At 45.8% G+C, this 23,104-nt stretch overlaps 1 protein-coding gene across 2 annotated transcripts in view; it reads right to left on the bottom strand.

Moving 5' to 3' along the window:
- Positions 1-23,104, bottom strand: part of ORC2 (origin recognition complex subunit 2) — a 63,630-nt gene that overhangs the window by 26,497 nt on the left and 14,029 nt on the right. For both annotated transcript variants that reach the window (XM_075180112.1, XM_075180111.1), the window contains exons 8-11: positions 13,237-13,403; positions 12,108-12,206; positions 10,842-10,951; positions 4,658-4,790 (exon numbers count right to left, since the gene is read on the bottom strand). In XM_075180112.1, the coding sequence (XP_075036213.1) occupies positions 4,658-4,790; positions 10,842-10,951; positions 12,108-12,206; positions 13,237-13,403 (509 nt within the window). The remainder of the gene's footprint in view (positions 1-4,657; positions 4,791-10,841; positions 10,952-12,107; positions 12,207-13,236; positions 13,404-23,104) is intronic.

A 23,104-nucleotide genomic window follows, 5' to 3' on the forward strand; every position in this document is an offset into this window, starting at 1 on the left:
TGATATAGCTGGAACATATTGTTCTGCCCAAACCAAAACTTGAGCTGAAATATTGATTGCGGCTACACTCCTGGTTCATCCTTGCCTGTTGACATATGCAACGGCCGTGGCATTGTCGGACTGAATTCCGACAGTGTGGCCCCGGAGGAAGGACTGGGCCCCCCGGAGAGCCAAAAGAATAGCCTTCAACTCCAGCATGTTTATTGACAGGGCTGATTCCTGAACCGACCAAAGCCCCTGGAGCAGGAGGTGCAGGATTACCGCCCCCCCAACCTTTCAGGCTGGCGTCCGTCGTGGCTATGATCCATGACCATGGAGCGAAGGACCTGCCCCACTGTCATGTGGTCCTGAATCAGCCACCACTGAAGCGATTCTCTCGTCCTCGGAGATAGAGAGATCCTCTGAAGATCCAAGCGTAGGTGGGATCCTGACCATTTTGTAAATAGATCCCACTGAATACATTGAGAATGGGCTCGACCGAAGGGGATAGTCTCGAAGGAGGCCACCATCTTTCCCAGCAGCCGCATGCACAAGTGCATTGAGGGGCTGGGAGAAGACAAGACTTGAGTTGTTATGCTCTGAATCGAACTGATCTTCTCGACAGGAAGGAACACCCTTTGCTGGCTGGTGTCCATAATAAGCCCTAGGAAAACCATGCGTTGACACGGAACCATCTGGGATTTCTTTAAATTTATTAGCCATCCATGGTCCTCGAGAACCGCCAAGGTGAGGGATAAGTGATGACGTAAGCAATTTTCTGTGGAGGATTTGATGAGCAGGTCGTCCAAATAAGGCACGACCTGAACTCCCTGAAGGTGAAGACAGGCTGCCATTACGGACATGATCTTCGTGAAAACCCTCGGCGCTGTTGAGAGGCCGAAGGGGAGGGCCCGAAACTGATAGTGGAAGGATCCCACCGAGAATCCTAGGAGGGACTGATGGTGGATGCAAATGGGAATGTGGAGGTATGCGTCTTTTATGTCTATGGACGCCATAAACTGATCCTTCTCTAAGCCGTTTATAACTGACCTTAGGGATTCCACCCGAAATTTGTCCACCCGTAAGTGCACATTGAGGCCCTTTAAGTTTAGGGTGGGACGAAAGGAGCCGTCCGGCTTCTTGACCAGAAACAGGTTTGAATAAAACCCCTGTCCCTTCTGGTAATCTGGGACCCTGCAGATAACTCTTTGAGAAAGAAGAGAGGCGACACAATCCTGTATTGCCTGCCTTCTTGATGGATCACGGGGGAGCCGAGTCATTAAGAAGCGATGTGGAACCGGACCCATCAGGTCTATCCTGTACCCCTCTGATATAATGCCCCGAATCCAAGGATCTTGGGAGGACGCTGCCCACTGTTCTTGAAACAAAGACAGACGTCCCCCCACTGGCGCCCCCTCCAGGAGAACAAAGTGGTCGTCGGGACGCAGGCTTCTCCTGGGTCTTGGAGGCCTGGCGCCTAGCTGCAACCGAGGATCTTCCCCTGGCAGAGGAGCCTCGAGAATTGGGCTGCCTGCCTCTAAAGGACTGACCTCTAGGCAAGGAGGTCCCCCGAAAGGGCTGACGAAAGGAGATGACCCGAGGGTTTCGGCTCCTGCTAGGGAATACCGGCAAGGAAGTGCTTTTGCCCCCCCCCGTTGCCTGTGAGATAAGGGTATCCAATTCCGGGCCGAACAAACCTGCTGCAGAAAAAGGAATGGTTTCCACTGACTTTTTTGATTCCGCATCTCCTTCCCAGGATTTCAGCCATAAGGTTCTTCTTGCTGACATAGATGCAGCCTGAATAGAAAAGGATACAGCCGCTGTGTTCTGGGCCGCCTCATAAAGGTACCCCGATGCTTCCTTCAAATGCAAAGCCAAGGGAAGTAAATCAGAGTCCTGTAAGGCCTCTGCCAGCTGGTCTTCCCATGCCTCCATGGCTCTAGCAACCCAAGCTGAAGCAAATGTGGGCCTAAAGGAAGAACCCGCAGCCGCAAATATAGATTTCAGCTGGGATTCCACTCTGCGGTTATTGACGTCCTGCAGAGATGCAGAACCTGGAGCTGGGAGTAAAGTGTGCTTGGCCAATCGGGCTATTGGAATATCCACTTTTGGAATACTCTCCCAGCGAACCACATCTTCCTCCTGCAATGGATACAAGGAAGAGAACCTTTTGGGAACCGAGAACCTCTTATCAGGCTGTTTCCAGGCTCCTTCTGCAATATCCTTAAGTTCTACGGAAGGGGGAAAACGAAGAGCCTTTCTTTTGGCCTTCTTAAAGAGACTTCTGTCTCTAGGAGTAGGATCCTCCGGTTCTGGGAGGTCCAACGCCTGTCTCACTGCTAAAACCAAATCATTAATAAACTGGCTCTTAGAGCCCTCTCCCTGTCCCAAAAGCTGAACCTGGTCAGGGTCAGAATTAATTTCCCTCTCTTCCTCTGAAAACTCCTCAGAGTCTGAAAGGACCATAAGGGGATTATCGGATCTAGGCCTCCTTCTTTTAGCAGGCGGAATGTTTGGGGATTCAAGTAACTGGTTTAGTTTATTCAAACCCTTTATAAATGCTGCAGACCATGCCGGTTCTGTGGGAACAGGGGCCTGGTCTGTATGTAAAGAGGAAGGTCCTGGTATAGACGTTCCAATAGAACCTGTGGCAACAGGGAGGCCCAATTGTGTACTAGTATTATTAGCCACCGAAGTTGCCACAGTAGAAAGCAATTGATTGGATTGAAAACCCATCTGTGCTAAAGAGGAAACCGACTGTGTCAGGGAGGCCACCCAGGACGGTTCCTCCGTCAGTGGGGCTGAAATATGCTGGGTTTGCGCAGGGGGGACCCCTGCTTCGCAGACAGAGCAGAGCGCCAACGGGTCCTTCTGCCCACAAGGTAATTTTATATTACATTTAGAACATGTAAAATATTTTGCAATAGGGCCCTTTCCCTTATCTGTCATTTCTTAATAAAGGAAGGCACACCAAACACACAGACTTAAATTGTAAAATTTAGCCAAATATAGAGAGAGATATAAATGTGTGGAGAGAATAGTGTAACAAGTAATCAACTAATCTAGATATAAAAGTTGTACTTGTAATTATCTTAAACACAAATAATACTTAAGCAAGTAGGAGAACTATAGTATAACCCCTACTAGCCCACTTGTACACAGCAATACAGAGTATGTGTTTAAGTAAATCAGATACTTAGCCCATAGGCCAAACAGGGGAGAAGTCCAACAGCAGTATTCTGGTGCCTGCTCCCTCAGCTCTGTTCTCTCTTCCCGGGCTTCTCCTTGGCGCCAGAAGATTGGGATAAACCATCTCTCTGGAAGGAGGGGGGAGCTCTCTGTCTTAGCTCCCCCCCTTCAGTAATGTTGTCTGTGTAGCCGATATCCGCTCTGTTCTCTCTTCCTCTTCCATAAAAAAAAGGGGTTAATGTGGCAGAGTAGTGGAGACCTCCAGGGGAGGTCTCCACAGCGGATGATACCAGATGCCCCCTCCTATGCATGAGGGGTGATCCTGGTATAGCCCCCTTCTCCTCTCCTCCTTAATAGCGCTATGTCCCGATCCAAGATGGCCGCCGCTATATCAGATATCCGATAACCGGCGCTCTATGCCTGCAGTGGCAGCGCCGGTTATTGGGGAGGTTCCAGGAGTGACAGCGGTCCGGTGAGACCGCTTGTCACTCCTAATTCAGGCACCCATTCCTCCTGTCCCTGTCAGTGAGAGCCGCTGGCTCTCATCTGACAGGGGAGTGCCTGCGCTGCTCTACTGTGTGTGTTCTCTATAGCAGAACACACACCAGCGCTGCCACCTGCAAAAAAAAAAAAAAAGTTTATAAAAAATAAATAAATGAAATTAAAGTTTAAAATTACACTAGGTACAAAAAAACGCTGCCCAACTCCGCGGGCACCTAAAAAAAACTGAACAAGAGAGGGCAGGGGGATTGTAGAGGGGAGGGGTCTGTCGGCAGTACTAAAAGTTAACTAGTTAGATGCCAACTCCCCCAAGCTCCCTCCACAACCCATGGTAAGCAGTGTCCCCCAGACTGGATGAAAGAGAAAATACAGCAGTAAAATTGCTAATCTTCCACTGATTATGAAGACCAAATTGGATTTGAGGTTACCATAGGTTAAGAAAAAAAAATGGGCAGATTAGATGGGCCAAGCAGTTCTTATCTGCTGTTAAATTCTATGTTTAAGACTTCACATTATGAGTAACGTCTAAACAAAGCAAAAGGGTATCATGCTTCAAAACTAATGTTTAACGTAAACGATTAGTAAGACACCATTTATTGTCAACTAATTGCGAATATATTGTAACTTTACAATGTGCATTATTAGAAAAAAATGCAGCCCTGTATATTTATGCGTGTGTCCATCCTGTTATCTATAGAGAGCTTTTAGCCGCAGAGTAAATTCAGCAGTCAAAGACGACAGCTACGGAATTTCCTTCACAAATGGCACAACCCAACTACCTATGCGAGTCACCTACATTATTACAATCAAATTGCTAAACCAAAGATTTAGTATAAACAGATGGCATTCTAATCATCACATGCCGTTTATGTTTTCATGTATTTTTAAGCATTATATTCCCTTTGAAAACTTAAATGTGACCAGTAAATGGTAACTGATGTATGACATCCAGATCCTGTGTGATCTTACAATAACGTAAACCACTTACAGCTTTGATTGTAATACTTGGAAAAAATCCATTGATGACGATGTGGAGAGAATCCTGCAGCAGCGAGGTCCTAAATTTCTCTATGAGGTTTCGTTTAGAGCCCAGACCAAAGAGGATAACATTGAAACCTAAACTAATCAGGAAAACAAAAGAGTTTGTTAGATAAAGCTTGGAAATATGCTCGTCATGGAAGAATTTTATATACTACAAGACTTTTTTATATATACTATTCGGGCAGGGTAATTACTCATATTAACTTTAATGCACCTTTCTTGTTAGCAACTCTCCTTCAAGACTGACAGGCAATATTTCAGTGAGAGGTTTCCCTGCACATGTCTCTCCCCACTCCCTCCTCCCGCTCTGCTGACAGGCTGAACCACTGTGCTGCAGTAAAGTCAAGCTTAGGAGCACCTGGAGAAAACCCATACAAAAAAGTGAAAACATTTTTCACACCCAGATAACTCAAGAAAAACTTCCATTAAATCCAGTATTTTAAAATTCTCCTAGTATTCTACTATTTGAAAATCAGCCTGTTCAGACTTGTTACCCTATGCTATGGAATTTCATATTGTTTTCCCACATAGCTTACTAACTCATTGTACTGTTCTATATTATCATTTACAGGCTGTGTGAAACCAAAAAGTTACAGGTAACAGGAGCTACAGGTGTAAAGCAAAAAATTATGGCAATTACATTGGCACATCCCAAAAAAGGTTGAGGTTGCTATCTACTTTCCATTAATCTCTTATTGGGAACAAGCTTATCACTGTGTAAAATCATAGATAAGAGAATTTTTATACTCACGATAAATCCGTTTCTCCGATTCCATCTGGGGACACACTGCTACCATGGGTTGTGAGAGTGGAGGTGGGGTTGGCCATTAACTAGTTAACTGTTGATGTAAATGTTGTTAATGTATCATGCCGACAACCCCGTCCCCTCTGCAACCCCCTGTAGCCTCTTCAGTCTAATTATAAATCCTCAAAGAAGGGGAGTCAACCAGAGACCAAACAACAAAAGAGCAGAAGGGAGGGAAAGCAGTGTCCCCCAGACGGAATTAGGGAAACAGATTTATCGTAAGTATAAAAATCCTCCTTTTCTCTTTCATCCTATCTGGGGGACACTGCTTCCACGGGGACATTCTAAAACAGAACCCCTAAGGGAGGGACCGCTCCGACAGCCTGGCACGTAGAGCACAACAGGCAAAACTAGCGTCTGCCGACGCAAATACATTGAATTAATAAAATTTTATAAAAGCATGGACCAAGGACCAAGTGGCTGCTCTGCACAACTGGTCTGCTGAGGCACCATTTCATGCAGCCCAGGACGCCCCAACTGAACTGGGAGAATGGGCAACAATACGATCTGGCACAGGTCAGTTAGCCTTGACATAAGCATGCTTAATAGTAGCAGTAAGTCACCTAGCAGTCGATTGCTTAGACGCCAGCCATCCTTGTTTCTAGGTGTCCAAAAAAAAAATAAGGAATCCGTGTGGCAAATTTTTGATGTCCTCTGAACATAAATTCTTAGAGCCCTGACCACATCCAGGAACTCCATGGAGTCTGTCCCTGAAGACTGTGCCCCCCCCAGTGAATACCGGAACCACTATTTCTTGGTTCACATGAAAACTGGAAACCACCTTTGGCAGGAAAGTAGGAACGGTTCTGCGAACCGCCATATCATTGTGAAAGATAAGGTATGGTTTGCGACATGAGAGAGCACCCAATTCGGAAACTCTACGAGCCAATGCAATAGCTAGTAAAAATACAACCTTCATTGTTTAGAACTGTAATTCCGCCTGTATGTAACCCCCTCCAGAATACCTGGAGCCGTAAGTGAAGGACCACAGCCCCCCATGCCCTTAGGCTGGAGTCTGTGGTTACCAAGATCAAGGTTCATGGGGCAAAGGACCTTCCGACAGCCAAATTGTCCAGAACCGTCCACCATCTGAGGGAAGCCTTTGCCTTTGGTGCCAAACATATCAGTTGGCCCTCTAATTTCAAATGGGATCCTGACCACTTTGTAAATAGAGGTTCCATTGGAAACAGCGAGAGTGAAGTCGACCATAAGGGATGGTCTTGAAGGTTGACACCATCTTTCCGGATAGGCACATGCATAAGTGGACCGATGGTCAGCGGCAGACCAGAACTCGAGTCGTCATGTCCCGCAAGGATTGAGCCTTGTCCTCTGGAAGGAATACCTTTTGTTCGTTGGTATCCATGATTAGTCCCAGAAAAGTCATTTTCTGTCAGGGAGTCGATTGGGATTTGGCTCGATTTAGGAGCCATCCGTGCCTCTCCATGATCCCGATAGTGAACTCCAGGTGCTGGTTTAGCAGGTGAGTTGAGGAGGCTTTTATGAGCAGATCATCCAGATAGGGCCCTATCTGCACTCCTCTGGAATGAAAACAGGCTGCCATTATTTTTGTTAACACCCTTGGTGCTGTTTAGAGGTCAAATGGGAGAGCTCTGAATTAGACGGTCCCACTTTGAATCTGAGAAATGCATGATGAACCTTCCAGTTATGAACATGAAGATAGGCGTCTTTGATTTCCATTGACGCCATAAATTGATTTGGTTCCAGTCCATTGATGATGAACCTGAGAAAATCCATGCGAAACCAGTCCACCCCGAGGTGTAGGTTTAGTCGTTTTTGATTTAGTACAGGTCAGAACGAGCCATCTGGCTTTGGCACCAAAAGAAATTGGGACTAGAACCTCTCGTTTTTGATGTACCAGAACCAGGCGGATGACTGCCGGAGAGAAGAGGGGCAACACATAGAAGCATTGCCTCTTTTTTTTCGAGGGTCACGGGGCATGCTGGTTACAAAAAACCGACAAGCGCCCAGACCTGAAGGTCTATCATGTATCCTCTCGTCATGTTTCCCTGAATCCAACGGTCTTTTGAGGAGACTTCCCACTGATCCTTGATGTCAACCCACTCCCGCTGCCACCACGAGGAGGGGAGGGTGACCGTCAAACTGCCAGCTTGTCCGGGAGCTTGGGAGAGGGACGTTGCGTGAAGGAGGAAGATCTATCTAGACACGAGTGCCCTCTGGTGGCAGATGGTCTGTATTTATGTGCCTGGCCCCGACCAGAGGAGCCCACTCGAAAGGACTTTGGGACATTTACTGGGAGGAAGGTGCTTTTGCCGCCTGTGGCATGGCAAATTATGCTTTCCAATTCAGGACCGAATAACATTCCTCGAGTAAGGGAGGGATTCTAAAGATTTCTTCGCTTCAGTGTCCACATCCCAGGACCTAAGCCATAGAATCCTCCTGGCCGCTACTGCGGTTGCGGCAATGGAGGAGGAAATGGAGGCTGAATTTTGGGCGGCCTCATATAAGTATCAAGAAGTCTCCATGAGGTGTAGGGCAAGAGGAAGTAAGTCAGAACCTTGCAGACCCGTTGTCAACTGGTCAGCCCATGCTTCTATGGCCCTGGCAACCCATGCCATTGAGAACATATGTCTAAATGAGGTACCTGCCAGTGTAGATGTACTTTAAAAATCCCTCTATCTTGCGGTCCATGTTTTCCTGCAGGGTAGCTGTCCCTGAAACAGGGAGTGTGGTGTGGTGCGCTAAATGTACCACTGGAGAATCAACCTTTAATACCTGTTCGCAATGGTTTAGGTCTTCCTCCAATACAGCAAGATACCACCACGGAATAACAAACCTGCGATCTGGTTGTTTCCAGGATGCTTACGCGATATCTTTCAGTTCCATTGATGGTGGAAAGCGGATTGCACATCTCCTAGCTTTTTTAAAGAGACTTTGATCTGCTGTTCTACTCTGTTGTAGATCCAGAATACCTAATGATTGATGAACTGCTACCACCAGGTCGTCAATACCTTGATATCTGGAGGATTCCTCTAGGTCCGTGATCCGTGCGGAATCAGAATCCTCTATCAGCTCACCCTCCTCTTCTGAGGATCTCTCTGAATCAGAGAGGGACACTAGGGGGTTAGTGGATCGGTGTCTTCAATTCCTGGGTAAGGGTCTTGGTGCATCCAAGAATCGGATTAACCAATCTAGGCCTCTAATTGAGGATGCGGACCAAGTCGGATCTCCTGTTGGAGGGCCTTGTTTGGCGAGGATGGATGGAGCCCAAGCCTGTCTTAAGTCAATAGACTCAGCGGTCCACATGTCCTGCCTGTTGCAAGGGAGTCAATTACTACTGAGGTAAAAGAGAGAACCGCAGCAACTGCTGGAATCTCTGCTGGCTTAGAGATCAGTTGGACTAATGTCTCAACCCCCTGCGTCAGGGCATTTGCCCATGCTGGTGTTTCCGCTAGTGGTGGTTCGCTAATCTGGTCATGAACGGCTAGGGTACCCCCACTGCAGACAGTACAAAGTGCCACTGGGTCCTGTAGTCCAATGGGTAACTTTTCTTTACACTTGGAACAAGTAGAATATTTTGTCCGGGGTCCCTTATCAAACATTTTATAGGGGAAAAGGTCACAGCAAATAAAATGCAACACAGGCAGTCAATCAAGAATAAACAGATACTGGTCTATGACATCATCAGCTATTTTTATAGCGCTACTAATTCCGCAGCTCTGTACAGAGAACTCACTCACATCAGTCCCTGCCCCATTGGAACTTACAGTCTAAATTCCCTAACATACACACAGACAGAAAGAGAGAGACGGACTAGGGTCAATATTGATAGCAGCCAAATAGCCTACTAGTATGTTTTTGGAGTGTGGGAGGAAACCAGAGCACCCGGAGGAAACCCACGCAAACATGGGGGGAAAATACAAACTCCACACAGATAAGGCCATGGTCGGGAATCAAACTCATGACCCCGGTGCTGTGAGGCAGAAGTGCTAACCACTGAGCCACCGTACTGCCCATGACAGAAGTCAAAAGGTAGTATCCCTGTTAAGATTATGTGTTTATACAAATAGAATTCTATATTTTATTAAAATGCTATTGCAGTAATATTTTTTTTGTTTCAATATACCTTTATATTATAGAGAGAGTATAGAAGAAATGTGGTACTTAACCTTCCATTCAGGCTAATATGTCTGGAGCAGGAGAGGTCTGTCAGCAGCTCGGTGTCCGTAGGAGTGGCTGTTGTGTTTCCTGGGCAGTGTTTTGGCGCCTTAGAACAGTTCAACGGATCCAGACTGCGGGGTGGGGGAGGGCTCTGTTATCTTTACCTCCTCCGTGCTGCGCCTGTATTTTGTTGCCCATCAAGAAATCCTCCTCTCCCAAATGCAATCTGCTGCATCTATTCTATGCAGCAGTCGGCCCAAACATAATTTAGGTGGCCGTTTTTCTTAATAGACAAGATGCCCCCCCCCCCCTTTGCTGAGAAGAGGACTTGGTATGTTCCAATATGGCGACCCCCAGCGTTCTGATTACCGGTGCTCTTTGCCGGCTCTGGCAGTGTCGGTATAGCGGTCCTGTAGCAGCGTGACCGCAGCTTTCCTAAAACGCTTGTCAGCGCTGAGCGCTGGAGGTTAATGTTAAACTTTCCGTTGCTCTTAGTGAAGCTATCCGGCTCTCACTATCTGAAAGCTGCCTGGTGTTGAATAAGTGTGCTCTGCATTAGTAGAACAGAGCACACTGCAGTAGAAAAGCAAGAAGTTAAACTTGAAAAATTAAAGTAAAAAATTCTTCCTAGCATTAAAGTAAACCGAACTCCCTTGGGCACTTAACTAAGATTGAAGAGGCTACAGGGGGTTGCAGAGGGGAGGGGTTTGTCAGCATGATACATTAACAAGTTAACTAGATAAGTGCCAACCCCTTCTAAACTCTCACAACCCATGGTAGCAATGTCCCCTAGATAGAATAAAAGAAAAAAATAATGCACATCTTATATATAAAAATCATTGCTCTGTTTATCTGTCCACTTATGCAGTCGGGAACCCCTGCACTGATTGGGATGAAACCAACGTGAGGTGGACCAGTTGGATCCTGACCAGCTTTTAGGGGGGGTTAGGGTCCAGGTCAGAAAACCCCTTAGTATACGATGGGCAGAACTTTGAACCAGGGAGCCTGTTCTGAGCCTTCCACTGGATGGATTTGGAGGATATCTTAGATGGTAATAATTTTTAAAATGATGACAGTTACATCCAACTCATTCATAATGGAATAACAAACATTTAAATCCAGGCAACGCCGGGTACTTCAGCGAGTATAATATATGTTTGTTTACAATCATTTCTTAGGTACTTACTGCAGCTGTAGCATCCACTTGTCGAACAGGGCTTCATGTTTCTCATTCAGACTGCGAAGATCATCAGCGAATGCTGAGGAATACTGGTCCAGGAGTTTTCTCAATGTTTCCTGTGGATGTAATCAGTTGGAATACTGTGTTGTTACAAATGTCTTGAGACAGTGGTGGACATTAAACAAAATTGGTGCATGGGTAACTGTGGGGGAAAAAAACAGCATATGTAACCCCTAGCAAGCATTCTTATACTGTAATTTTCTACTACTTTAGAAAATTAAAGGAAAGGTCTTATAGCATGCCATGAGGTACTTTTATATGTATTCCAATCAGGCCCGGCGCTCCCATTAGGCAAGGTTAAGCAGTTGCCTAGGGCACCGGGCTCTGGTGGACGCCACAGAATTAAAATTACTTTAAAACTGTGCGGCGACCGCTTTATGGAGGCAAGTTAAGGTAAGGAAAGACGTGGGGGGGGGGGGGGGATTCTGAAAGTGTGCCTAGGGCGCCAAGGACCCTAGCACCGGCCCTGACTCCAATTTTCATAAATATGTTATTACAGAATTTAATAACGACTTCCCTGTATTATAGAAATAAAATTCAATATGATGCCTCTGAAAACAGCACTGCCCTTATTTCCTCTTCTAATCACAACAACAAAACATTATGTTCTAGGATTCATCATATGCAAATTGGATCTTTCAGTATTAATAACAGAGAAATACCCAAAACATTATACCAAGAGTATGGGGAAGTTAATGTCCTTTTTTAAAAGCTTGTCTGTTCTAAAGAAGAACCCATTTACTAGAGATATCTGAACCTGAATTATGTATTTCATTACAACAATCATCTCATGAGATCTGGTTGGTTGAAAAGTAGGTTCCATTCATTAACAAAACGCCATAAAGGATCATTCCACATTGCAATAATAGTGAGCCCCAATTAATATTTCAACTTCAAATCATACAAAGGAAGAAGTATAATGAACCAGGGCAACCACTCTGTGAGAATTTAGTTTTAGGTGAAGTGTCATAAGTAAAACCTAATCCCAAACATGACTTACCAGGGGTCATGTTCATGCAATCCAGCAGGTACCCCAAGACCTGAGCCCACCCACAGCTGCTGCCTACCTTTGATTACATTGTTTAAGTTGAAACATTACTTGGTGCTCGCTACTATTGCACCAAAGCAAATCGTTTTGTATTGAAGATTTTTGTCATTTTAAACCATCTGTTTTTATGTTTAATCATTATTGGAAGGAATTTTGCTTCATACCTGGTCTAACTTTGGAGTCTGTAACTTCTGCAATGTTCTGTCTGAAGTGATGACCTTGGAGCTGCTGTGAGCTTCAAAATACTCTTCCACCAAGTTGCTCTAGGACAGAAATGCGATTGATAAAACACTAGGGGCTAGATTTACTAAATGGCGGGTTTGAAGAAGTGGGGATGTTGCCTATAGCAACCAATCAGATTCTAGCTTTCATTTTGTAGAATGCACTAAATTAATGACAGCTAGAATCTGATTAGTTGCTATAGGCAACATCTCCACTTTTTCAAACCTGCCGTTTAGTAAATATACCCCTAGGAGTGCTTGCTTTTTACAATAAGCATTTAAACTGAACAAATCTTCAGGTAGCACAAGCTAGTAGAAGTCCAGAATCAAGTGGCTGTGTTAAGTGAGAATACTAGTGATTTCCATGATTTCCAAATAAAATATATAATTACATTGTTCATTTAGATCAGTGGTCAGGGAACAGGGGTAAATTACCCCAAATGGGGTAAAAATTAAATTCATGGGGGTAATGCTGCCGATTCACATGTTGTCAGTTAGATTGTAGACCCCTTTAAATGTGAAATTGCTGTTGTACCAGAAGAGCCTCAAGGGTTGGCAGAGGCAATAATGAAGCACATATTGCATTTGAAAACAAAGCAGATCTGTCATATTTTTGGATGTCAACAGCTGCAAAGGCATTCAAAATTGCACATGAGGAGGCAGCTGCAAAGGCATTCAAAATTGCACATGAGGAGGCAAACGGTTGCTGCCTTTTGCAAAAACCTACCTTTGCGAACAAGGATTTTCCACTCTAACGAACATAAAAACAAAGCCGAGAAATTCCCAATATTGATGCTCTCGTATCAAACATGAAGCAACATCATTTCTCCAAAACATGAAGTTTTGAAGTTGAAGCTTTCAAAAAAAATTTGAATAGATTCAATAAAATTTCGAATTCCAATAATTAATAATATATGATTTCCTTCCTTTTAAATCAAGGGGGTAACGTTGGCGTATCTAAATATATTTGGGGGTAAAAGGTAAAAAAGTTCCCTGACCCCTGATTTAGATTCATGTATTCCCCTCTCTGACCTAGTAACAAGGAAATAAAAATCTACTTAAATGAACTTACTTTTTCCTTTCCTTTTTTGGATGGTGTTTTACCAGGGGTTTGAGACCCTTTGCTTGGTGTCTGTGACGCTTTACTTGGTGTTTTGGCTATAGCTGGCCTCTCTTCCATCTCTTCATCGGAGTTGGAGGCAGAGTAATCACTCTCACTGTCCGACCTTAGATTTGGTGCTGCAAGAGAGCAAGGATATTCCAAGACTGGAGACATTCACAATATCCTAACATCCAAGGAAGGACAACCTTTTAGTGAATTGAATATTAAATCTGTGATCATTAGGATGAAATTAGTTACAGCCTGGGGAAAAAAAAAAAAAGAGGATTTTTACTCACCGTAAAATCAGTTTCTCTTACAGGGACACTGCGTTACCTTGGGGTATAGCAGGTGGGACTGGAGTTAGGCACTTATAAAACTTGTTTGTTCCCATGACTCCTCCCCCACTATGCCCCTCCTCTGTAGCGGACTTCAGTTTTGTATAACAAAGCCAGGAAGAGGGAAAAAGCAATTCAGAAAGCAACACCAAAGACAGTACTACTTTCAGAGCAAGGGAGGGCGTGCAGTGTCCCCCAGTGTAGTAAGAGAAACTGATTTTACGGTGAGTAAAAAAATCCTCTTTTCTCTGTCCTACCACTGGGGGACACTGCGTTACATTGGGGAGCTACCAAAGCTGTGTCCAAGGGAGGAAATGCTCTGGAACGGCTGTGCGCAATATTTTGTGGCCAAAACCCTGCATTTGTGAATGTTTCTGCTGCATGTTGTTTTCTTTGTTGCACCCCTTTGCAGACGCTGCCACTCTGTACAACTGCGCCATTGAATGACGCTGTTGTGCCATCCAAAAAGCTGCAACCCTCCTGGAAAGTGCACTGTAAAAGTCACTGGAACCTGCAGAGGGGTACAGACAGAATGTTGGTCGCGATGCAGTGGCAAGAGACCACCTAGACCCTGCCCCCCCTATGCTCTTTAGCGCTAGAGAGGCTAAAGGGGCATTAAATTCCTAAACAGGAACTGTGCGAACAACAGCACAAACTATCTCCCGTCGGAGAAACATTACACAAAAAGAAGAGGCACAAGAATGATATACCGCAATCCCTCTGTCAGTGGAATGCAGGCACTAATCGTCATAACCAATAATGTCTCGTACAACGCGCCACTAATTTTCTGGGAAAGAAAATGAGGAAGAGCCATACACACTCTCGCCCCGGATCCCCTACGAGATGTGACATCCAAGGGAGCAGCCTGCATTGAACTCAATCCACTCAGTGATATCAAAAGGATCACCATATACAGCAACAGCTTAAACCACTCAGCGATATCTAAGGGAGAACTGATACAGTGCTTAAACCATTCAGAGATATACAAGGGAGCACTCATTCCATGAGCTAAACGGCTTAACTAACTCAACGATATCTGAGGGAGCACTCATATAGAGAGCTAACAACATAAGCCCGACATATATACAAGGAAGCACTCATACCATGAGCTAACAGCTTAAATAATTCAGAGAGTCATCGGAGGCCAAAGCAAGCCCCCTGATGACGAGAACTAGACTCCCTGGAAATTTACAACCAACCAAAGGGGGGCTGAGCCTAAAGAAACCCCTTAAGCAAAACAACCTTCCGCTGAGCTAGACAGAGAGCCACGGAAGCTGCACGCTGAAGGAAGTAGGGCGGAGACCCAAAACGAATCCAGCAGGTAAAGAAAACCTTTTAAAGATTCCTGAGTGGGACGTGTGAGATTCTAGGAATTTACACCAACCGAATATAGTTTCTAGCCCAAAGAAAACAGCTGAGGAAGAAGCTCTACGGCTGAATTGAAGGTAGCAACCATCTCCCTGCAAGGATTCTCTAGCCGAAAAGGTTGGCCATCCGACGCCACAGCGTCAAACCAGATGATGAAAACAAAAAGAGCCAAACTACGAGATGAGGCCACTCTGGAACCGGGAAAAGAGGGAAGACAACACTAGTCCCCTAAACCAGTAGAACACTGCTTTGCGAGACACACGGCGGACCACCAGACTAGCTGGGATGTGCACCCTCCTATAAACTCTTGAACCCCCACGAGGAAATTGGACCTGTAAATCAACTGTACACCCCCTACGTTCTAGGGAGAACCGACTTGGCTATGGACAAATCCACCTGAGGGTCATTAGATTGAGAGCCGATAGAGAAAACAGGTTAACATGTGAAAAGAACCTGGGATCCCTCTCAGAGAGCCCTATGACCTTAACCAGGAGGGCACAAACGTATTACCCTGATGTGACCCACTTTACCTGGTAAATGATTGATTGCTAAGGCATTCGGCCCTCAATAATAATAAGTTGGTCTAGCTTGGTCCATAGTATGGCACAAGGAACACCCCTCTGACCATACACAGGTCGACCCTTATCCTGCATTAGGATACGGGAATTGCATAAGTGCTACAAATATGCAACAGCCCTGCATTATGAGACCGAATCTCTACAGGTTTTCTGACCCCCTTGACAAGAAGGACAACTGGCCCACTAAAAAATCAGTGTGACTAAGCACCACCCGAAAGGTAAACTAGTGAATCAGGGCAGAGGGATGCTATGCACGTCCAAAACAAGGAAAGCAGCTTCCCTTGATGAGAATCTCCCTGTTGAGACATGGGAGATGTTCAGAACAAGGAGAGCCAAAGATACAAGTAGAAGCTTGGTATCCTATTTTGCAAAACAGAAACTCCTGTTACTGAAATGAAATTTTGCAGGGAGCATTTTGTAACTGTGTAGAAGAGAGATGAGCGTGTTCTTCGGTAGGAAGATACTGAAAGCTTCAATCTAGAATATAAGGCATAAACCAAGGCTTCTAGTGTGGTAGAATAAGCAAAGACCTGGGTAGGCTCAAAGTGACCTCCTGTGAACCCAATAATGCAGCCCTGCTGCTTGCCGAGAGGCTGCAAGTATAATATTCTGGCTGAAAACATCTAGCTGTAAGCCAAGCGTTGGATGTAATAAATAACTTCCACTTCCGAGGAATGTCCCCAGACCTATGGATGTTTACCAGACTGCCACTGTACATAAACTATAACCACCCTTGTAAGGCTAAGCCTGACTCGGGATGTGGCACCCTGACCTCAGATCAACAGAGAGGATGAACGGATTAAACACGTAAACATCATGGCCTGGTGTCGCTGACACAAAAAAAAAGAAAGCACACCTACCGCCAGAAGCCTTTGAATACTCGTTTGAAATGATGCAAATTGAGAGTTCCGATATTGGAACGTAGTCCTGTAAGCACGTGGCTAACTATTGGTATCATAGCTGAATAGCTGTATGCCTACCAGCTATGACGCTGCTGGGTGAATACAAACCACCCCATTAACCCTTAATGTGAATAAAGGCTAGAGAACTTCTTCAGTCGCTAGATAAAACCCTTTATCAGCCCCTGCTCTGTGTAGGAGGACTTCTTTGTCTGCTCCCGCCGGGGACAGCAGAATAAGAGAACTGAAGAGCCACAGGATTGTCACCAACAGGGATTACTTCCCTTATATTGACTCTGGAGAGTTAGGGGAGGTGAAAATATAGCCAGTCTATTACTGTTTACCTGGTCTTTGTCCAAAGACAGACACTAAGTCTAAGATATGAGGGAAAACATTTTCCCAACTAGGGTGTCACTAAGGCTTAGGTTGAAAATTGAAAACCAAGTATAGACTGTTGTTTTGCAAATGCGAAAACTGTGTAAAGTTTAAGCTGGGATTATCCACCTCGTGAGTGTAATCAGAAGGAATACTCCTCTTGTTAGTAAAACAAGATGGAGATAGACATCCTCTGGTGAGGAATTAACTATATCCCTATTCTGACTGTGAGAACAGTGAAAGATAAAATCCTGTCCATCTGTGAAAGATGGTGAACAACAGCGTCTTTGTATGGATAACCAGCACAGTGTAAACATGTGAAGAAGCATGAAAAAAGGAATACCCACGTACCATTTCGAACTTAAAAATCACCTTAATGTGTTCGGCCACCAGAAGAGACAGTGATTTAGACCAGACCTGTTTCTGCAAAACAGCTGACAGCGAAATGGGAGCACCCTGTTTGTAGACCCTAGCCCCGCAGTCTGTGCCGAGGCAATCGGGCTAAGCTGTGGAAAAGATCATTTAAAAATTACATTTCGCACATATATAATGTCACTCCTATTTCCCAGTTGATCCGTCAGAAAACATAAGGAAATGGTAGGCAAAGTAACAGGAAATCAGATTGTCTAACAATTATTTTGAAGACACATATACATATAGTAATTATATATAGTAAATATATATATATATATATATATATATATATATATATATATATATATATATATATATAATATCTCTATCTATCTATCTAAATATATATATATATAAATTTTAGAGTGTGCCAGCCAGCGAGTATTCTACTCCTGGAAGAGTCACCTATTGTAACCTGAAACACCAGCATGAAAAAAGACACAGAATAAATCTGTTCTATCTTTTAAACAGGTAATATATATGTGCTATTAGGGAAAATGAACCCACAACACCATGTAATCAAAAAGAGGATTTTTACTTACCGTAAAATCTATTTCTCTTTCTCCACTGGGGTACACTGCCAGACATTGGGGGTATAGTAGTGGGATTGGGAGTTTAGGCACTAAAAACTCTTTGATTTTTACTCCCCTCCTCTGCTATGCCCCTCCTCTCCTAGATACCTCAGTTTTGACTAACCAAGTGTACTATAAGGAGCTGCCCACAGGGCAGAAGAATGTAAATCAAAAACATTCATAATCAGATCGTCTACAGAGCAAGGGAGGGAGCGCAGTGTCCCCCAGTGGAGAAAGAGAAATAGATTTTACGGTAAGTAAAAATCCTCTTTTCTCTCTCCTACCACTGGGGGACACTGCCAGACATTGGGGACATACCAAAGCAGCCTCATGGGAGGGAATGCTCTGGAGCGGCTGCATGTAATACTTTCCTGCCAAAGCTCGCATCAGAAGATGCGAAAGCCTGCAATCTGTAAAACTTTACAAAAGTATGAACAGACGTCCAAGTGGCCGCTTTGCACAGTTGTTCAGCCGAAGCCCCATGGCGTGCCGCCCAAGATGCACCAACAGCCCTGGTCGAGTGAGCCCTAAGCGTCTGAGGAACTGGCCGAGAAGCTCGGACATAAGCCAGACTAATAGTGGAAGTAATCCACCGAGCAATAGTCTGTTTAGACGCCGGCCAACCACGCTTCTTGACGTTGTATAAAACAAACAGATCCTTTGTTTTACGAGTAGAGGCTGTGCGGTCCACATAGCACCGGAGAGCCCTAACCACATCCAGTAGATGAAGATCGTAATCAACAGAGTCAGTTGAAGACGACAAATCCGGACAAAATGCCGGAACCACAATCTCCTGGTTGAGATGGAACCTAGAGACTACCTTTGGAACAAAGGAAGGTTTAGTACGTAACACCGCTCTATCTTCATGAAACACCAAAAATGGAGAACTACAACAGAGTGCTGCCAATTCCGACACCCTCCTAGCTGAAGATATAGCTAGAAGAAAAACCGTCTTCCAAGACAGATGGTGCAATTCTGCGGTATGAAGGGGCTCGAATGGAGGAAGACAAAGAGCCCTCAACACTAAATTCAAGTCCCAAGGTTCTACCGGATGAGAAAATGGGGGTTGAATATGAAGGACTCCTTGTAAAAAGGTCTGAACCTCACTCAGAAGTGCCAATTTTCGATGAAAATAAATTGACAGTGCAGACACCTGAACTTTAAGGGAACCCAGTCTGAGTCCCTTATCCAGGCCCTCCTGCAAAAAAACCAACAGTCTAGACAGGCTAAACCTGGAAGTATGGAAACCCTTGGATTCACACCAAAGGATATAAACCTTCCAGATCCTATGATAAATAGCCGCAGAAGATGACTTTCTTACCCTAATCATGGTGGCAATAACTCGTGACGAAAAACCCTTAGCCTTAAGAACTAAGGATTCAGCAGCCACGCCGTCAAAGCCAGCCGATCTAAATCGAGATAATGAAGAGGGCCCTGAACTAGTAGGTCTGCGCGCATGGGCAGACTAAACGGCTGATCTGCTGACATTCCCAGAATGTCTGAGAACCACGCCCTGCGAGGCCAATGAGGGGCTACCAATATTGCCTGAACGCGTTCTCTTTTTAGCTTTTTCAGAACGTGAGACAGCATCGGAAAAGGTGGGAACAGATACACCAGCCTGAAGCGCCACGGAATCGCCATGGCGTCTGCTGCGTATGCTCGAGGGTCCCGGGAATTTGCACAATACCGAGGGACCTGACAATTCAGTCTGGAAGCCATGAGGTCTATTTCTGGTAGACCCCATTTCTGAACTAGAAGAGCGAATACCTCTTTGCACAGGGACCACTCCCCTGGATGAACTTTCTCCCTGCTTAGGAAATCGGCTTCCCAGTTGTCCACTCCCGGGGGATATATACCGCCGATATCTGGGGAACGTGATGTTCCGCCCAGATTAAAATCTTGCCAGCCTCTTGCATGACTGCCTTGCTGCGAGTTCCTCCTTGATGATTCAAGTAAGCCACAGCCGTGGCATTGTCTGACTGTATCTGCAGGTGTTTTCCTTCCAGAAACCACTGAGCTTTTAACAGAGTCTTGAGCACAGCTCTCAACTCCAATATGTTTATGGGAAGAGCTGACTCCTGGGGAGACCAGAGTCCCTGAAACCTTAACGGTCCCGTGACTCCTCCCCAACCTGAAAGACTTGCGTCCGTGGTCACTAAGGTCCAGGGACCCGATTTGAGGGTCTGACCTTTGCTTAGCTTGCTCGTGGAGAGCCACCACGTTAATGACAGTCGAGTTAAAGGAGACAGTCGAATGAACTGTCTGTCCAACCGTTCCTGTGACCCCGACCATTTCCGGAGAATTTCCAACTGAAGAGACCGGGAATGAAATTGGGCAAACGGAACTGCCTCGTACACCGACACCTTAGTTCCTAGAAGTTTCATGCAAGAGAGTATGGACACTCAAGGACGATCCAATAATACTCTTGTTCTCCGCTGGAGGGCGATGATCTTTTCCTGAGGAAGGAACACCCTCTGAACCATTGTGTCGAACACCAATCCCAGAAAGCTCATGTGCTGAGCTGAGATGAGAGACGATTTTGGCACATTCAGAATCCACCCATGGTCCTCCAAGAACTCCATTATGGTCTGAACCTGGCGAGATAAAATCTCTGCAGACCTCGCCTTTAAAAGGTCGTCTAGATATGGAATTATCGCGACTCCCCTTCTTCTCAGGGCACTTGCCATAACTGCCATGATTTTTGTGAACACTCGAGGAGCAGAGGCCAGACCAAACGGAAGGGCTCTGAATTGAAAATGATCGGAACTCACCGCAAACCTCAGGAACCGATGATGCTGTTCCCATATGGGAACGTGTAAATACACATCTTTTATATCGATGGAAGCTAGAAACTATCCCTCTTCCATCCCTGCAATGACTGTCCGAAGAGACTCCATTTTGAATCTCTGGACTACCACTTGCTTGTTAAAGGACCTGAGATTCAGTATAGGGCGAAATGTTCCGTCCGGCTTCGGAACCAAGAAAAGATTGGAGTAGAACCCCTGACCCCTTTCTGGCCCCGGCACCGGAACCACCACTCCCGCACCCTGAACCTTCGCCATTGCCTCCAGCAGGGCCTGACTTCTGAGGGGACAAGCGGGCACCAGTGAGGATAGGAACCTTATTGGTGGAAATAAAGTCTATAACATATCCTTTCGACACCACTCCTCGAATCCAAGCATCCGACGTGACTGACTACCACTGGCGCTTGAAGAGAAGAAGCCGTGCCCCCACCACGGGTACCCGTGTGGGGGCCAAGGAGTCATGCTGCAGGTTTTTCACTGGGACGCGACGTTCCCCGTCTGGGAGCGCCCCTACCTCTGCCGTCGCCTCCTCTGGAAACTGCCGGCTGACCCCTTGGTGGGCCGCCACGGCCCTGCAAGAAGGAGCGAAAGGACCGAAACCGAGCTTGACGCGGTTTACGAGAGCCCATAGGAAGAATATTACTCTTCCCTCCTGTGGCTACCTCAATCACTTTCTCAAGCTCCGGCCCAAACATAGTGAATCAAAAGGCAGGATTTCCAAGGACCTCTTAGATTCAGCATCCGTCGTCCACGAACGTAACCACAGGGAACGTCGTGACGCCATAATAAGGCCGCCAATTCTGGCATTGACCGCTACTGCATGCATGGATGCCTGTCCCATATAATCCACCGTCTCCTGAATGTGCTCAGCGAGAACCCGGAGATCAGGTAGCGGAGCATTACTTTGGATGGCCGAGATCAACTGCTCTGCCCATATCTGCACAGCCTTATTTGCCCAAGCCATTGCCATAGTGGGCCTAAACAAGCTACCAGAAGCCACATATGCGGACCGGAGCGCATTGTCACACTTTCTGTCAGTGGAGTCTATAAGAGATACTCTCTCCTGGGTAGGAATGGCAGAAGAAGTGGACAACCTGATAATGGGTCTGTCCACCTTGGGAGACGGCTCCCGTTTAATACAATCCTCTGTTGAAAGAGGGTAAAAACTCTTAAATCTACCTGGCATAACGAACTGTTTTCCTGGGTTTAACCAAGCATCCGTCACAATCTGTACCATCTCTGATGACGGTGGGAAAGACATAACCTGAGATTTAGTCCTTTTGAAAATGGAGAAACCTGAGGGAGCCGAGGGTGTAGGGTCAGCAAAACCAAGGCTATGCCTAATACCCAACACCAGGCTTTCAATATTACCCACCGAGGTGGTCATAATACTCAGTGAGTCTTCTTCCTGAGTATCCGAGACTATATTCCCATCCTCATCTGATGGGATATCTGAGCCTGGGCTACGACCCTGGTTTACATCCAGTGAGGCCCTTTTGGCTCTATGGGAGACTGCAAGTGGGCGATCATCACTATGAGTCAGAGAACTCTGTGAGGATGTGCCTGCAAATTCTGTCTGGTCACTCGCCCCTGCTACATGTGAAGAGCGCTGCCCTGCAGTGAGAGATACCTGAGACTCTGTAACTACATTCTGACGTATCTCTGCAGCCTGTAACATCACCGTAGTAAACTTCTCCATAGTTGCAGCAAAGGATTTAACCCAAGGCGGCTCTACCATGGCTACCGGTGTTTAAGCTGGGGCGGGACGCTCCTGAGATCCGGTCTCACAAGCAGCGCAAAGGGCACCTTTGTCATGCTGTCCTTTTGAAAGTTTTACTTTACACATGGCACAAGTAAAATACAATGCAGACCCTCCAGAGGATCCCGTCAGAGGACTCCTTGTTAGACATTACTGGTTAAATACAGTCTAAACTGATTATGACTAGACAGATAAATGATTATTGTCTAAACAGTTAATGTCAGAATACAGCAATACACAATTTGTAGCCAAATCTATATACCCGGGTACAAATTTGCCCCACAGTAACTTTTAACCTCTCCCGCTAGGTAGAACAATCAACCATGAATGTTTAAAATGTTTTTGTACACAAACAAACACAGGATTTAACGATACCAGTCACAGAAGAGGTAAATGAGAGGAGAGAAGCGACATGCAGCTGCTCGGTGTGAGCTAAAGATGGCGACTCCGCTGTGCAGGATCCTGAGAAGTGCGGGAAACGAAGGTCCTCCTCCAGCTCCGCCTTCATCAAATAAAATTTCTGCTCCTCTCTAAGTTACCGAACAGCTCATCTATAATATGGCTGTCGGTAATCTCTCCACAACACGCTTGTTACAGTGCCCAGGTAGCGTGTGCGTCTCTGCCCTCCTCCTGCAGCGCCGCTCTCTATAATAGAGGGAGCGCTAACGGACCCCGCTGCTCGTTGTCAGGGGAAGTGGGGGTATGGAGGAGGGGCTTGCCGGCTAGTCCGTCGG

This window comes from Mixophyes fleayi, chromosome 7 (assembly GCF_038048845.1).
Source record: "Mixophyes fleayi isolate aMixFle1 chromosome 7, aMixFle1.hap1, whole genome shotgun sequence".
Taxonomy (NCBI): domain Eukaryota; kingdom Metazoa; phylum Chordata; class Amphibia; order Anura; family Limnodynastidae; genus Mixophyes; species Mixophyes fleayi.